This window comes from Herpailurus yagouaroundi, unplaced genomic scaffold (genome assembly GCF_014898765.1).
Source record: "Herpailurus yagouaroundi ecotype Mexico unplaced genomic scaffold, PumYag 206, whole genome shotgun sequence".
Taxonomy (NCBI): Eukaryota; Metazoa; Chordata; class Mammalia; order Carnivora; family Felidae; genus Herpailurus; species Herpailurus yagouaroundi.
In genome coordinates this window covers 3,671,471-3,690,100 of record NW_024412437.1, presented here as the reverse complement: position 1 = coordinate 3,690,100, position 18,630 = coordinate 3,671,471, and the positions used below count along the sequence as shown (strand labels likewise).

Below are 18,630 nucleotides of genomic sequence, written 5' to 3'. Positions count from 1 at the left end.
TGTTTCTAATAACTAGAATAATTCGCTTGCTCACTCGCTCGCTCTCTCTTTCCACGCCACCTCTGTTATAACAGGCTAGAAACCAGCCTCATCTTGTTTGTCACACTCACCATTACCAGGCTACTCCTCCTAAAACATGAGGGTCTAAAGCTCACCTCTGAAAAATCTTGTCTGACTCCCCAGCACCTACAGGATAAGCTTGGAACTTCTAAATCTGAAATTCAAGGCCATGCTTAAGCTCCCCTGTCTGGTCCTTTTCAATCCTTCTCCTAATGTACAGGACATCTGCTCCAGCTCAAGGGCTCTCCAACGCCCTTCGCATACCGGACGGCACAGCATCCTTGCCCCAGTACCTGGAACCCTTCCCTCCAACTAACCAAATCTCACAAAACCATCATTAAGGTTCCTTTGCCTACAACAGATTTTTAAAACTCTGACTGCCTGTTGCAGTTCAATGTTTTAACCTATAGTCATAGTCAATTTAACACTTGATTACATGCTTTCTTTTCCTTTGTAATGAAAGTGTAAATGGGGAATACCTTTTAAATGTTTGTTCTGTCAATCACAACACCAGCCTATAGCACAAGGCTTAAAGTAGATACTTAATGTAATGAATTTTATTAGGCCAAGAGGAATAATTTCCCTAGACTTCCGTGGGAAAGCCAGTAAGCTCTAATCTATGACTGACCCATGGCTGCTCCAGTCCAATAAGGAGAGAGAGTTAGGAAGTAGAAGAGTCAGTGACAGATTCATCCAACTGCTTAATCAAACCAACCACCACTGCCACCATCACACACAAACACACACACACCACATACCCCATACGCACACATACATACACACACCACACACACACACATATAAACATATCACAGACATACACACACATACATACGCACACATACACACACACACACACACACACACACACACACACACACACACAGTTTTGACTCAGTCATATGGAAGCCCATATAAACATCCCCATCTCATATTAAAGGTCAGAACTAAAATTTTACTTTATACAACCATTAAAATAAAATGGAAATGCTTTCAAAAAGTTGATGTAACAATACATCACCTTTCTTTTCAAGTTTTCTAACAGTCTCCTCCATTTCATTTTGTTTCTTTTTGTATAAAATTTTCAATTCTTCTATTTCATTATTCTTTCTTTCTAAAATCTGCAAATAAATTTAAAATGTTTTAGTAAACTATTTTTATATAGAGAACACGTAACTTTTAAAACAAGCACAATATTTTTTATTAAGTCTCACTTAATCCCATAAATGGGTTTCCAAAAAAAAGATGTAAAAACTATCTTCTAGGGCATTGAGAAAATATAAAATATACTAAAATAATTGATTACTGAAAGAAATATGTCATCAGCTTCAATTTTCATGTATCAATTTTCAAGAAGAACATAAATAATAAATTGATTCTCTAAAATATAATTCAGAGATTAAAGTGTGTCATAAAGAAGCATAGAGAAGCCATCAGAAACTTGGCTGGCACAGCACAATCCACCCTTCCCCCACCCCCCTCCACTGCACTGGGACAGGACACCTTCAGATGAGCGGACCCCTGGATCCTCCCTCTGGTGTCCTTTCATTTTCATGCACAATAACAAAAATCCCCAGACACATGGGAAGATGACCTGTAATAGGCTTCTTTTAGATCTAGCTTTGCTATTATGAATCAAAAAAAGTCAGTTCAAAATAAGTCAAAAATTACATGAATATTTTACATCATTAATTGTATTGTGTCAGAAGTTTTAAATGAATCATTTATTAGGGTTGAATCATGATTTTATACTCCTAAATACATCTACACACACACACATACAGACACACACACACGAGAAATAACCTAAATGCAGTAGTTAGCAAGTAGAACAAAAAATGTGCTAACAAAGGGGAAAAAAGAAAACCAAACTGAGGCAAGAGTATGAATATCCACTTTTCGTACGGTTGGAGTATATTTCCTGTACACTCAAATTCAGCTTAAAAAATATTGGCAGGGAAGGTTGTTCACCAACGTCTCACCAGCCTTTTCTTAGTGCTTTTATTACCAGCATTTTACTTTACCTTTCATGGTTTTAGTTCCACCTCTAAGAATGATTGGTAAATAGAAAAGAAGCTAGTTTGATCCTGAAGTCCACAAAAAAGCAAAAAAGGAAAAGAATGTACACAAACAGATAAAACACTCTAATTTTATTCCTCCCTGATTCCTGACACTTAGAAAATGCCATTCAAGCAACAAACTGAGGAATATACTTTCCAAACCTGGCGTAAGGTCAAGGATTTTATTTATATTTTACCTGGCATTTCAAACTAGTTGCATTGCTTTCTTTTTTCATGCAGAATTTATTTTAAAGGAGAAATTCCTGGAAAGAATTTTATTATTAAATGTTTTTCTTAGAACTGATCTTTGTAACGGACATACCAAGAAGCCTAGTTCAAACTCTATTACTGTGATTTTTCCAAATATATTTTTGTATTTATTTATCTTATACATCAATAGATTCCATTTCATTTGGATATATATTATGTTCTATTAAAATTACATTACCAAATCTCTAACATATTTGTGATAGCTGTTTTTATCTAACCAATTTGAGCTAAAGTAAAATTCTACTAAGAGCAGAAAGTAATACTGGCCTTCAAAATGTGAATGGGAAAGAAGAAAGAAGAAGGAAAAGGATTCAATATTTTTTTCTCTTTCTAATTTTCAATCAGTGGTTTCCTTCTTGTTGCTTTGAAAGAAAATGAGCCAAATAGGCACCTGACTAAATATGAATATATTTTCAGCTTTTAAGAAAGCTTGGATATGTGATGTGTGGCTTCAACTCTCTGCCACCTTCTCTGTCACTCAGTTTTGTGACGCAGAATCAGGCTTAGTGGTGCAACAGTAAATGCCAAGTTTCAATTTGGATTAATCTTTATGCATTGAAATATAGATGTATATATCACTCAATTTTTGAAATCAATCCTAAAATATGCTAACCACTCAAATGCCATGTAGGATAACCATAAATTGATTATTATTGCTGTGCCCATTAAGAATAAAAATAAGTTTTCTTTTAAAATACAAATGGAGGGGCGCCTAGGTGGCGCAGTCGGTTAAGCGTCCGACTTCAGCCAGGTCACGATCTCACGGTCCGTGAGTTCGAGCCCCGCGTCGGGCTCTGGGCTGATGGCTCGGAGCCTGGAGCCTGTTTCCGATTCTGTGTCTCCCTCTCTCTCTGCCCCACCCCCATTCATGCTCTGTCTCTGTCTGTCCCATAAATAAATAAAAACATTGAAAAAACAATTAAAAAAATAAATAAATAAAAATAAAAATACAAATGGAAACACAGAAAGGCATAAATCCCAATGAGCTACTGGAAAAAAGAAGCGTACATTCAGTGCTACCAACACAATGCATGCAGTCTATTACAAACAGAACTAAATCCAAAAGTTCCTTTTTATTTTTTTATTTTATTTTTTTAATTTTTAAAAAATATTTATTTATTTCTGAGACAGAGAGAAACAGAGCATGAGCAGGGGAGGGGCAGAGAGAGAGAGAGGGAGACACAGAATCCGAAGCAGGCTCCAGGCTCTGAGCTGTCAGCAGAGAGCCCGACGCGGGGCTCGAACTCACAGACTGCAAGACCATGACCTGGGCCGAAGTCGGACGCTCAACCAACTGAGCCACCCAGGCGCCCCCAAAAGTTCCTTTTTAAATTTAAAAAGCAAATTTTAATTTCCAGAAAACCAAAAAGAATATCAGACTAAAACAAACACTAGTGTGTACAGTTGATGTCTTACTTCAGCTTTTACGAAAGGTAATGCTAGAATGCAAAATAAGGACTCTAAGAAGGCCAACCTTCACACAACAGAGGAAGAACTCAAGGTAGTGGCAACTATAAGGATTTACATAAACACATTTGTTTAGAAAGTGAAGTGTAAAGATCCGACTTTGGCCAAAATACTAATTAAGCAAATCCTATTTATAACAACTATTTAATCAGTGGACGATGGGATGGATGGTCACAAGACCTAGAATATTCTGAGTATTCAATGTTAATGAAAGAATAAATGGTAGAGAGCCTACCTTCTGAACATCGGCATCATGTTTCTGCTGCAGTTTCAGCTTCTCCTCGTGGCATTTGGCTTCTATCATTTTTGTTTTTATGTCCAACTTCAAGAAAAAAATTTCAAAGGTGTTATTTCCCTTTGGCAAAAGTCTCCCACTCAATGAAAATAATTCCTGATGTAAAAGTGTCCTTCTCCACATTTTCCTTCTAGCCACCTGTCTAGCAAATCACATCACTTTACCAACATGTTGGTTACATTCTCTGATTACTTCCAAGCTAAGTTAAGTGCTTCAGGTAATTTCACTTGACAGACAACATTGAGAGTACTAAATACAGATTTACCAGTTATCCCCACCCCACTCCACCCCTAAAAAAAGTCATCTGAAATTTTTCTAAAGCCAATGGTTTAGCCTTTGCTTACTATTTTTAATGTGGTCTCGAATCAACCTTTTAACTTTTTGTCTTTTCTCATAGCTACATGTTCATTAAAACTACTCTTATTTACCTCCATACTTGAATGTGACAATTTGAGAGTGGATGTCCACAATTTGGGCATATCACTGATAACTGTACATTTCTCTTAAAAGATTCTCCAGTTCTGTCTCCTGGAATCACAGACCCCAACTACCTCAAGGAAGTCACTTTCAAGCATTCATTAACAACTCCTTTTATCCTCCTAAAACCAACAGACACTGTACCAGCGCTCTGAGCAAAACCAGCCAGAATGTGACCAAATTGTTGATAATAATGGGTGCATCTCAGAATTAAAAAAATAATAGTGACATGTTTTAAGACAAATAACATAAAACTGATTATCTCAAAATGTGAAAGTATTTGAACACCGGATTCCTTACCATTTGCAAGAGTGTATACATCGGAGTCTAACAGACCTCATTTCTACTTTGGATTTTAATGCCACTATATTAACTATTGTGACTTTGGGAAAGTCACCCTTTGAGATTCTATTTCCTTTCCTGCTAGTCAAACTCGCCTCAATGAGTTGTGAAGCTTATTTTCAGTAATATCTTTTTTTTTAACTTTTTTTTTAAACATTTATTCAGTTTTGAGAAAGAGAGAGAGACGGAGCATGAGCGGGGGAGGGGCAGAGAGAGAGGGAGGGGCAGAGAGAGAGGGACGCGCAGAAGCCGAAGCAGGCTCCAGGCTGTGAGCTGTCAGCACAGAGCCCGACGCGGGGCCTGAACTCATGAGCTGTGAGATCATGACCTGAGCCGAAGGCAGATGCTTAGCCGACTAAGCTACCAAGGTGCCCCTATTTTCAGTAATATCATTTAAGTAACTATACTCAGGACACAAAGTAGGTACTCAAAAAAATTAGTCTACAACCTTCAGGAAAATTTTCTGTTATAATATTAGAAATATACTGTCAAAATAATCTCTTGGAAATTTTTGAAATATACTTTATATATTTCAATTCCTGTTTCAAAAAAGTAATGAATCTGGGGTGCCTGGGTGGCTCCGTAGTTTAAGCATCCAACTTTTAATCTCAGCTCAAGTCATGATCGCACAGTTCATGGGATCAAGTCCCACATCAGGCTCTGGCCTGACAGTGAGGAGCCTGCTTGGGATTCCCTCTCTCCCACTCTCTCTGCCCCTCCCCTGCTCGCTCACTCTCTCTCAAAATAAATAATCGCTCTCTCGCTCTCTCTCTCTGTCTCTCTCAAAATAAATAGACATTAAAAAAAAAGTAATAACCCCTAAGGTCAGGAACATGACAGGGATGTCCCCTCTCACCACTGTTGTTCAACATAGCGTTTGAAGTTCTAGCCTCAGCAATCAGACAACAAAAAAGAAAGAAAAGGCATTCAAATCACAAGGGAGAAGTCAAACTTTCACTCTTCCCACATGACATGATACTCTATTTGGAAAACCCAAAAGACTCCACCAAAATACCACTAGAATTACTACATGAATTCAGCAAAGTCACAGAATATAAAATTAACGTACAGAAATCTGTGGCATTTCTATACACCAATAATGAAGCAGCAGAAAGAGAAATCAAGGAATCTATCCCATTTACAATTGCACTGAAAACCACAAAATACTTAGGAATAAACTTTTTTTTTTTTTTTTTTGAGAGAGAGATTGACAGAGCGTGAGCAGGGGAGAGGCAAAGAGAGACAGGGAGACAAAAAATCCCAAGTAGGCTCCAAGCTCTGACCTGCCAGCGCAGAGCCTGACATGGGGCTCGAACTCACAAATCATGAGATCATGACCTGGGCCGAAGTTGGATGCTCAACCAACTGAGCCACCGAGGCACCCCAACCTAGGAATAAACTTAACCAATGAGGTAAAAGATCTACAACCTGAAAACAATAGAAAGTTTATGAAAAAAAAAGTGAACAAGACACAAAGAAATTGAAAAATATCCCATGCTCCTGGATTAGAAGAGCAAATATTGTTAAAATGTCAGTACTACCCAAAGCAATCTATGTATTCAATGCAATCCCTATCAAAATAACACCAGAATTCTTCACAGAGCTAGAACAAACAATCCTAAAATTTGTATGGAATAAGAAAAGACTCCAAATAGCCAAAGTAATGTTGAAAAAGAAAACCAAAGCAGGAGGCATCACAATTCTGGACTTCAAGCTGTATTACAAAGCTGTAATCATCAAGACAATATGCTACTGGCACAAAAACACACTCAGATCAATGGAACAGAATAGAGGACCCAGAAATGGACCCACAAACGTATGGCCGACTAATCTTTGACAAAGCAGGAAAGAGTATCCAATGGAAAAAAAGACAGTCTCTTCAGCAAATGGTGCTGGGAAAACCGGACAGCGACATGCAGAAGAATGAACCTGGACCACTTTCTTACACCAGACACAAAAATAAACTCAAAATGGATGAAAGATCTAAACGTAAGACAGGAAGCCATCAAAATCCTAGAGGAGAAAACAGGCAACAAACTCTTTGACCTTGGCCACAGCAACTTCTTACTAGACATGTCTTCAGATACAAGGGAAACAAAAGCAAAAAGGAATTATTGGGACCTCATCAAGATAAAAAGCTTCTGCACAGCGAAGGAAACAATCAACAAAACTAAAATGCAACTGATGCAATGGGAGAAGATATTTGCAAATGACACATCAGATGATGGGTTCATATCCAAAAATCTATAACGAACTTAAGCTCAACACCCAAAAAACAAATAATCCACTGAAGAAGTGGGCAAAAGACTTGAACAGACAATTTTCTAAAGAAGACATCCAGATGGCTAACAGACACATGAAGAGATGCTCAACATCACTCATCATCAGGGAAATACAAACCAAAACACCTGTCAGAATGGCTAAAATTAACAACTCAGGAAGCCACAGATGTTGGCGAGGATGCAGAGAAAAGAGGAACCGTTTTGCACTGCTGGTGGGAAACTGGAGCAGCCACTCTGAAAAACAGTCTGGAGGGTCCTCAAAAAAGTAAAAATAGAACTAGCTTACGACCCAGCAATTGCACTACTAGGTATTTATCCAAAGGATATAGGTGTGCCGATTCGAAGGGGCACATGCACCCCAATGTTTATAGCAGTGCTATCGACAATAACCAAAGTATGGAAAGAGCCCAAATGTCCATCAATGGTTGAATGGATAAAGAAGATGTGGTATGTATGTGCACACACACACACAATGGAATATTACTCAGCAATCAAAAAGAATGAAATGTTGCCATTTGCAACAACATGGATAGAACTAGAGTGTATTATGCTAAGTGCAATAAGTCAGAGAAAGACAAATGTATGACTTTACTCATAGGTGGGATTTAAGATACAAAACAGATGAACATAAGGGAAGGGAAGCAAAAAATAATATAAAAACAGACAGAGAGACAAACCATAAGAGACTCTTAAATACAGAGAACAAACTGAGGGTTGTTGGTGGGGTGTTGGGTGGGGGGATGGGCATTAAGGAGCGCACTGATGAGCACCGGGTGTTATATGTAAGTGATGAATCACTACATTCCATTCCTGAAATCATTATCACACTATATGTTAACTAACTTGGATTTAAATAAAATTTTAAAAAATTGTTTTTAAATAATGAATCTGAACTTAAGATAAACATGCATGATCAAATCAACATAGTCAAATGAAACTTAAAAGTTTTACAACAAAAGTTAACACAGACTCATGATTTTTTAAACACTCAGTAGTGGGGAGGGAAGCAGTCATCCATTTACTATACAAAAGAAAGAAATTCTGAATGTTTCCATTCTCTTGCCTCTAACTCCCATCATACTTCTTCCTCATTTTAGCAGACGAGATTGGGTGATCCAAGTTCACGTGGAGATCCTCAACAGAAGCATTTTAGGAGTTTATTGAAAAGTAAACTCAAAAAGCAATATAAGCAAGCTGGGCGGATACAGGAGACACAGTTCACTGCCGTATCTTTCCATAGCACCTTCAAGAGAATTTATTACACCGTAGGCTTGTGAGGGAAAGCCCTAAATGCCATAGAACTATGTTGCATGTTTCAACCCACCTTCTCCATCTGTTCCACCTCAATCGTGTGACCCGATTAAGAATAAACACCTGACATACGTTTAAGCAATGCATTAGCTAGAGAATAACGGTGATATTTCTCTCAAGAATCTCAAGTAGGACAGCAAGTTAGCGACTTTGAGGAACAATTTCTAGAGGGGCAACAACCAAGAGAAAGCAGATAAATCCAGTATACAGAAGAGAGCAAAGCAAATGCACCACGACTGCAAAGACTAGAAACCACACGGCATCTGAAACATGAAGTAAGCAAACTCAGGCCCTAATAGTCTCCATAAGACTAGGCATACTTGAATTTGAAAGTCTCTGTACCCCTTTTTATTTTAGGTAAGCTTGATGGATCTCTGTTCTTGCAACCTAGAGATGTATCACTATTTGATTTTTCTGCTATAACTTTTTACTTTGGTATAATATTAAACTTAAAGAAAATTTGCAATAATAGTACAAGGAGCTCCCATATGCCCTCTACCCAGATTCACAAGCTGTTTGTATTTGGCCCGATGTGCTGTATCAATTTTTTGTATCTATATCTACTTACAGATGTACATAAAACTATTTTCAGAACCATTTGTGAGAAAGCTAGAGATGCCATGCTTCTTTATCCCTAAAAAACTCAGTGTATATTTCCTTAAAACAAAGATGCTGTCTTTTAACATCACAGCCCTTATCGAAATCAGGAAATGTAATGTAACACAATAAGATTACTTAAAGCACAATCTATAGTCAAGCTTTATTGATTATCACAATAATGCCCTGTATAGCTATTTTTTTAGTCCAAGATCCAATTCAGGAGCACGCACTGCCCTTAGTTATCATATCAACTGTATCTCCTTTAATTTGGAATAGTCTTTCTTTGTGTTTCTTGATCTTGACATTTCTGAAGAGTATAGCCAGTTACTGAAAGTCCCTCAGTTTGGATTTGTCTGATGCTTCCAGATGACTAGACTTATTCGATTTTCACGGGATTAACACTAATGTGATGTTATATCCTTTTTCATTCCATCTTATTAGGAAAAGGTTGGTTTGTCCCCATATTGCCAATGTAACATTTGATAACTTGGTTAAGAGAGTGAACACCAGGAGAACAATAGACAAATTTCCCTGATGAACATGGATGCAAAAATCCTTAACAAGATATTAGCCAACCGGATCCAACATTACATTAAAAAAATTATTCACCACGACCAAGTGAGATTTATACCTGGGATGCAGGGCTGGTCCATATCCGTAAAACAATCAATGTAATTCATCACATTAATAAAAGAAAGGACAAGAACTACATGATCCTCTCAATAGATGCAGAGAAAGCATTTGACAAAATACAGCATCCTTTCTTGAAAACCCTCAACAAAGTAGGGAGAGAGGGATCATACCTCAAGATCATAAAAGCCATATACGAAAGACCCAACGCTAATATCGTCCTCACTGGGGAAAAACTGAGAGCTCTCCCGCTAAGGTCAGGAACAAGACAGAGATGTCCACTCTCGCCACTGGTATTCAACATAGTATTGGAAGTCTTAGCCTCAGCAGTCAGACAACAAAAAGAAATAAAAGGCATCCAAATTGGCGAGGAGGAGGTCAAACTTTCACTCTTCCCAGATGACATGATACTCTATATGGAAACCCCAAAAGATTCCACCAAAAAACTGCTAGAACTGTTTCATGAATTCAGCAAAGTTGCAGGATACAAAATCAATGCACAGAAATCGGTTGTATTCCTATACACCAACGATGAAGCAACAGAAAGAGAAATCAAGGAATCAATCCCATTTACAACAGCACCAAAAACCATAAAATACCTAGGATTAAATCTAACCAAAGAGGGGAAAAGCTACACACTAAAAACTATAGAAAGCTTATGAAAGAAATTGAAGAAAACACAAAAAATGGAAAAATATTCCATGCTCCTGGATTAGAAGAGCGAATATTGTTAAAATGTCAATACTACCCAAAGCAATCTACGTATTCAATGCAATCCCTATGAAAGTAACACCAGAATTCTTCACAGAGCTAGAACAAACAATCCTAAAATTTGTATGGAACCAGAAAAGACCCCAAATAGCCAAAGCAATCTTGAAAAAGAAAACCAAAGCAGGAGGCATCACAATTCTGGACTTCAAGCTGTATTACAAAGCTGTAATCATCAAGACAATATGCTACTGGCACAAAAACACACTCAGATCAATGGAACAGAATAGAGGACCCAGAAATGGACCCACAAACGTATGGCCGACTAATCTTTGACAAAGCAGGGAAGAGTATCCAATGGAAAAAAAGACAGTCTCTTCAGCAAATGGTGCTGGGAAAACTGGACAGCGACATGCAGAAAAATGAACGTGGACCACTTTCTCACACCAGACACAAAAATAAACTCAAAATGGATGAAAGATCTAAACGTAAGACAGGAAGCCATCAAAATTCTAGAGGAGAAAGCAGGCAAAAACCTCTTTGACCTTAGCCGCAGCAACTTCTTACTGAACACGTCTCTGGAGGCAAGGGAAACAAAAGCAAAAATGAACTACTGGGACCTCATCAAAATAAAAAGCTTCTGCACAGCGAAGGAAACAATCAGCAAAACTAAAAGGCAACCGACAGAATGGAAGAAGATACTTGCAAATGACATATCAGATAAAGGGTTAGTATCCAAAATCTATAAAGAACTTATCAAACTCAACACCCAAAACACAAATAATCCAGTGAAGAAATGGGCACAGACATGAATAGACACTTCTCCAAAGAGAAGACAGCCAGATGGCCAACTGACACATGAAAAAAAGCTCAACATCACTCATCATCAGAGAAATACAAATCAAAATCACACTGAGATACCACTTCACACCTGTCAGAATGGCTAACGTTAACAACTCAGGCAACAACAGATGTTGGCAAGGATGCAGGGAAAGAGGATCTCTTTTACACTGCTGTTGGGAATGCAAACTGGTGCAGCCACTCTGGAGAACAGTATGGAGGTTCCTCAAAAAATTAAAAATAGAACTACCCTACGACCCAGCAATTGCACTACTAGGTCTTCATCCAAGGGATACAGGTGTGCTGTTTTGAAAGGGAACACGCACCCCCATGTTTATAGCAGCACTATCTACAACAGCCAAAGTACGGAAGGAGCCCAAATGTCCATCGATAGATAAATGGGCAAAGAAGATGTGGTGTGTATATACAATGGAGTATTACTCGGTGATCAAAAAGAATGAAATCTTGCCATCTGCAACTACGTGGAAGGAACTAGAGGGTATTATGCTAAGCAAAATTAGTCAGAGAAAGACAAATATCATAGGACTTCATTCGTATGAGGACTTTAACACACAGAACAGATGAACATAAGGGAAGGGAAGCAAAAATAATATAAAAACAAGGAGGGGGACAAAACACAAGAGACTCTTAAATATGGAGAACAAACAGAAGGTTATTGGAGAGCGTGTGGGAGGGGGGATGGGCTAAATGGACAAGCGGCATTAAGGAATCTGCCCCTGAAGTCACTGTTGCACTAGATGCTAACTATTTGGATGTAAATTAAAAAAATAAAATTAAAAAAAAAAAAAAGAGAGTGAACATCAAGTTACTATAAGGGTGGTATTAAAAAGAAAGTTTCTCCACTACCATTCTAAAATAATAAGAAGAAGAATAAGAAGAAGAATATCTCAGAAACAATAAAGGAGTTTCTCTTTTCTGGAAACTCTTATCTTGATACCACAGAATAGCTCTATATTTCTGCCTCTTAGGGCATGCATGATTCATGATAAATTATCATGATTAGACTACAGAAACAATCTTTCTAGCACCATATATAAACACAATACAGGATACAAATATAGATACATAGATTTATAGAGATGTATATAGATAAACATATAAATATAGATATAGAGATGTATGTACATATGTGTGCACCTATATACACATACCTATATGCATATGAAAAAGCAGTAAACAGGCTTACACAAAGACTGACATTGAAAGATAGGATATAACACTACTAATCTGTTTGACCTCCCAGTAAGTCTGACTCCTAACAACATTTAAGTTTTCTTTCACTGGGCTCAGTAATTACACTGTTGATTTCAACTTAAGAACCATGGAGCTCTACTTCAGGCTATAATGGAGTAACTAGTGCCAAACTCACCTCCCACTGTTAACAACCACAGAACAGGATAAAATAGATGAGGTACCCATTCCTGGTATTAGAAAACAGGAAATGCAGGGCGGTGCCTGGGAGGGCTCAGTCAGTTAAGCGACTAACTCTTGATTTCGGCTCAGGTCACGATCTCAGGGTTGTGAGATCGAGCATCACATCGGGCACCGCACTGGGCATGAAGCTTCCTTAAGATTCTCTGGCTCCCCTCTCCTTCTGCCCCTCATCCTCTCCCTCTCTCCGTCTCTCTCCGTCTCTCTCTCTCTCTCTCTCTCTCTCTCTCTCTCTCTCTTCCTCACAAAAAAAAAGACAAAAGAAAGAAAATAGTGCAATACTGTCATCCTCATAAGCCGAGCCCCACTACCATTCTGGCTCTCTGCATGGGCACAACTGGAGTTCTAAGCAAAGCCCCAAAGCTCTACTGAACCGGAAAGGCAAAGGTCAGAGTTCAGGACAGTTGAAGAAGCTGGAATCCTAAGTAGAGGGCACTAGGGAAGTGAGAACTGCCAATAGGGACCCCTGCCAGTCCTTGACCATGGGCTGGGATGCGAGTGTGCATGAGCCGCACTGGGTGCAGGCACTAGGTAAATAACAATGCATGGCTGCTATAATTAGGAAATATAATGGCTACCACAGATTAAACAGTGCCGTGAGATACTGAAGGCCCAGCCCAAATTGTGGAGACACCTTCCTAACAACTTGGAAATACCTGGGCATCCAGCTGAAACACCACAAAGGCCACACTTTAGGCTTTAACCTGTCCAATAAAACCTAAAAGCAAACCTTTATAAGATCCTCAGAAGAGACAGGGTTTGTAGATTAGAGCCCACCATATTGGAGGAGTTTGGGGAAATATCTTTGGCTTTCCATATATTTGCCTTAATAGAATGCAAAACCAAGTTTACACAAGGTAGAGGTAATTGCCCGATAACTGAACAGTCCACTAGAACAACAACAACAAAAATCACTATTCTATGGAGGAAGACAACGGAATCTAGAGGTCTCTAAAATGTATCATCCACAATGTCCTTCATGCAGAAATTAATAAACATGAAAAAAAGAAAAGTGTCTATAGGCAAGAACAAATACATGAAAGGAGTTAATAAGGCCCAAGATGAACCTACTTAGCATACATGACTTTAAAGCGGTTAATATAAATACTTGAAAGAAGCAGGGGAAAATATATTCAAAAAATTAAAGAAAAATTTATTGTAATGAGAGAAGAGATAAGGAATCTCAGCAGCAAAGTGGAATTGTAAGAAGGAAATAAGCAGAAATTCCAGGATGCAAAATTATAATAACTGAAAGGGGGGGGGGGGGGAAATCCCTTGATAAGCTTAACAGTACATTTGAAATGGCAGAAGAAAGTGTCTGTAAATTTAATGACACATCAATAGAAATTATCTAACCCAATGACCTGAGAGAAAAAAAGATTGAAGAATTAATGAAAAAATAAACAAAACTTAAAGAACCTGTGGGACAAAAATCAAAGAGTCTAAATACACCTAAAGAGGGCAATTAGAAAAGAGAGGGCAATATTTAAAGAAATAATGGCCCAAAACTTCCCAAGTTTGATAAAAAATAAAAAACACTAACTCAGAGATCCAAGATGCTCCGTGAACTCTTAAGCGGGATAAATACAAAGAAAACAACATCCAGGTGTGTATAGTCTCACTACTGAAAACCAAAGAGAAAGAGAAAGTTTTAAAAACAGCCAGAAGAAAAGAGACATTATCTACAGGGGAACAATAATAAGAATGACTGCCTGCTGCTCGTGAGAAACAATAGAGGCCAGAGGACAAAGGAGCAATATCTTAGAAGTGCTAGGAGGGGAAAAGAAAAAAAACATTTCAGATAAAAGAAACGTTGACGGAGGCTGTCACTATTAGAACTGTACCACAAGAAGTAATAAAAGATGTTCCTGAGGATGAAAGGAAATTACACCAGATACAAACTCAGATACAGAAGAACGAAGAGTACTTGAAATAGTAAATAAGTGCATAAACACACCAGAGTGTTTTTCTCTTACAATGTCCTCAAAAGACATCTATTTAAAGTAACAGTAACGACACTGGAAGGTGGGGTTTAATGCATGCAGAACTTTGTCAACAATAGCACAGGGAATCGGGACAGGGTTAAACTGAATGATACTGGGAAGCAGAGTGTGGGAAAGGTCCAGCGTGAAGCGGTTCCTTACAGACTCTACATAGACCTTGACAGGGTCAGGATGCACATTTTTAGCCCTAGAACAACCAATAAAGAAAACTATCAAGGGATATATAAGTTAAGAATTCAACAGAAAATTTTTTTAATTTTTTTTTTTATAAAGGGAGTGTCTCTTTGTTTTTTGGGTTTTTTTATGTTTATTTATTTTTGAGACAGAGAGAGACAGAGCATGAGCAGGGGAGGGGCAGAGAGAGAGGGAGACACAGAATCCGAAGCAGGCTCCAGGCTCTGAGTGGTCAGCACAGAGCCCGACGTGGGGCCCGACCCCACGAACCGTGAGATCATGACCTGAGCCAAAGTCTGACGCTCAACCGACTGGGCCACCCAGGCTCCCCTCAATAGAAAAATTTAAATGAAATAACTTTTTAAATGAATAGCTGAAAATAGGACAATAAAGGAGTGGGGGATGGGGGAGAAGTAATGATGGCAACAAATACCAAGAAAGTACACTTAAAGCCAACCAGCCATATCAATAATTACATTAAATTTAAACGAACTAACAATTCCAATTAATGAGACAGAGACTGTTAAGGCTACTTTTTTAAAGAATGGCCCCACTATATGTTGTCTACCATTACTCTGTTTAAATATAAATGCACAAATCGATTGAAAATTAAAGGATACAAAAAGATAAGCCATGCTCATGCAAGCCAAGACAAAGACTGCTATAAAAGATAGAGGATATTTTACAGTGATAAGGGAATTCATCCCAGTCATATTAAGAAGACATCCTATTTATGTATGTACCAAAGAACAAAGTTTTTCCATTTATATCCAGAGTAGAAAAATATATTTTATATCCAGAATATTAAAAGTATCTAGAATATAAAGTATTGATTTGTATCCCAATTGAAAAGAACTCTTACAACTTAATAATAAAGTGGCAAATAACCTTATTTCTTTTTCAGTGTAATAGCATGAAACAAATACTTCACAAAGAAAGATATACAGGGGAGCCTGGGGGGCTGTCGGTTGAACGCCCGGCTCTTGATTTCGGCTCAGGTCACGGTTCACCGTTTGTGGGATCGAGCTCCACACTGGGCTCTGCGCTGACAGTATGGCGTCTGCTTGAGATTCTGTCTCTCTCCCTCTCTCTCTGCCCCTCTTCTGCTCTCTCTTTCTCTCTCAAAATAAGTAAATAAGCATTAAAAAAGAAAAGAAATTGCAGAAGCAGAAAAACAACAAACATTGGATTGATTATAACCTATTTGCAAAGCTCTGTTCCTAACAATTTACCTGCATTATTTCATTATTTCAAGTAATCCTCAAAATGACATTGGCAAGTCCATTTTAAAAATAGCGATTTTTAGGGCATATTATTCTATATGATACTAGAATGGCAGACATGTGACATTATACATTTTTCAAAACCCACAAAACTATAGAACTACATATATACTACATATATAACTACGTATATTTAAAGTAAATCCTGGACTTTAGTTAATAATAATATATCCATATTGACTCATTAAAGCACAAAGAGGTACCTGCTCAAGGTCACCAGGCCAGAGAGGTACAAAGCCTGAGTTCATACTCCCAATGAACTCAAGCTAAATAAAGGTAAGTAGCTTTTAAAACAGGAGTGTTCACCTACTTTAACCAGCTCAAAATGTAGACAGGACTCAAGAAAGGAAAGTAAGATGCTCTCTAACTAAACAATCCTACGGGGTTTTTTTTGTTTTTTTTTTTATTTTTTTTTTCAACGTTTATTTATTTTTGGGACAGAGAGAGACAGAGCATGAACGGGGGAGGGGCAGAGAGAGAGGGAGACACAGAATCGGAAACAGGCTCCAGGCTCCGAGCCATCAGCCCAGAGCCTGACGCGGGGCTCGAACTCCCGGACCGCGAGATCGTGACCTGGCTGAAGTCAGACGCTTAACCGACTGCGCCACCCAGGTGCCCCTGGAAAACGTTTCTTTAAAAAAATATTTTTGTTTATTTTTGAGAGAGAGAGAGAGACAGAGTATGAGCAGGGAAGGGGCAGAGAGACGGGGAGACACAGAATCCAACGCAGGCTCCAGGCTCTGAGCCATCAGCCCAGAGCCCGACGCGGGGCTCGAACTCACGGACCGCGAGATCGTGACCTGGCTGAAGTCGGACGCTTAACCGACTGCGCCACCCAGGCGCCCCAATCCTATGGTTTTAATAAGAAGCGCTAGCCTGGGACAGATAACCCGGCACAACTGAGGAGGAAAGAAGGGACGGGCCCACAACCACAAGTCACTGACACTCTTAAAACATGCTGTGATTCGACTTTCGTTCCCTAAAGACTTCTTTTAATTTTGGTAAATAAATTAAGAGCTCCTACCATTTGTAGACCTCTACACACACTTTCCTCAGTGATACTTATTTACTAGATTGATTAAATTAATATTTGATTTTTTTTTTTTTTAAAGACCAATTCAGAGTTACCAGCAGAGAGGCACCTGGGTGGCTCAGTCGGGTAAGCCTCCAACTCTTGATTTTGGCTCAGGCCATAATCTCGCAGTTTGTGAGTTTGAGCCCCACGTTGGGCTCTGTGCGGACAGTGCAGAGCCTGCTTGGGATCCTCTCTCTCCCTTTCTCTCTGCCCCTCCCCGACTCGTGGTCGCTGTCGCACTCTCTCTCTCTCTCTCCCTCTCTCTCTCAAAATAAATAAACACACACAAAGTAAGAGTTACCAGCAGGAATTGCTATTTAAAAAATATATGAGCTTTCACCAGAGTATCATTGGTTTTTCTCTCTTCCTTCTCATTTTTAACTGATGAGCCTTTCACTCCACATGTATTCCACATTCTGATTTCCACTTCTTCCCTTCATCATTTGCCTTTCACCTTTCATTAAAACTGCCATCTCAAAGGTCACCTTGTGACATAATTATCATTTTTCCTCCAAAAGCCCCTTGGATCACCAAGTCTAAGGGCAAATTTCACGCTTTTGTCTCCGTGATTCGCACTAGGACCGTCTTTTTTTCCTCAGCTCCTGTGACCCTGTGCTGTTCGGGGGCTCCCCTCGATCTGGAGAGTATTTCTCTGTCTCCTCTTCATCATCCCATTCTTCCAATGTGCCCCAGAGCCGCCTTCACTAAAAGTAAACATCTGCCTTTGGTGAGTTTCACTCTGATCTCGCACGCAATTGAGTCACTACTGTCCGTCTCCAGGACCCGGGTCTTTCCTAGTTTCTACCACCTCCTAGCCGCCTCCAGTTGGACGTCGCTGCAGTACAATTCAACACTCAGTACAAAATAATACTCACTACGTACAAACAGGTGCCTTATCTTTGACTCCTCCTTGTCCCTGACCCTCAACATCCCCCGAGTCACCACATTCTGTTACCGCCCTACAGAGTTCCCCGCGCACCCACACCTCCGCCGTCGGACAGCCTCTTCACTGCAGATGCCTCACTCCCATCCCCCACCCCACTGACCTCCCCCCCCCCAAGACCCCACTGCTCATTCACCTTCCTCAAGCACAGTTGTGGAAAAGGCATACTTCAGTAGCTCCCTGGGCCTTGGCTCGGCGGCGACATGCGTGTGTGATTTCACCACACTCCCTTCCTTGTCTTTTCCCTGTACCACCAGCCAAGGGGTCTATGAGCTCCAGCTAAACACACACACTCTGGGTTCCTGCTTCCATGTCTTCTCTTCCTGTTAACATCTCGTGACTCAGGTGTCACTTTCCC

General features: G+C 39.3%; 1 protein-coding gene across 10 annotated transcripts in view; it reads right to left on the bottom strand.

Annotated features, from left to right (window-relative positions):
• The window catches only part of CEP112 (centrosomal protein 112), a 473,818-nt gene that overhangs the window by 387,040 nt on the left and 68,148 nt on the right, over positions 1-18,630 (bottom strand). For all 10 annotated transcript variants that reach the window (XR_005783756.1, XM_040452171.1, XM_040452174.1 and 7 more), the window contains 2 exons: positions 4,093-4,179; positions 1,082-1,181 (listed from right to left, as the gene is read on the bottom strand). Coding sequence is in view for 9 of the 10 variants with exons in the window: in XM_040452171.1 (XP_040308105.1) it covers positions 1,082-1,181; positions 4,093-4,179 (187 nt within the window). In the remaining variant the exon portion in view is untranslated. The remainder of the gene's footprint in view (positions 1-1,081; positions 1,182-4,092; positions 4,180-18,630) is intronic.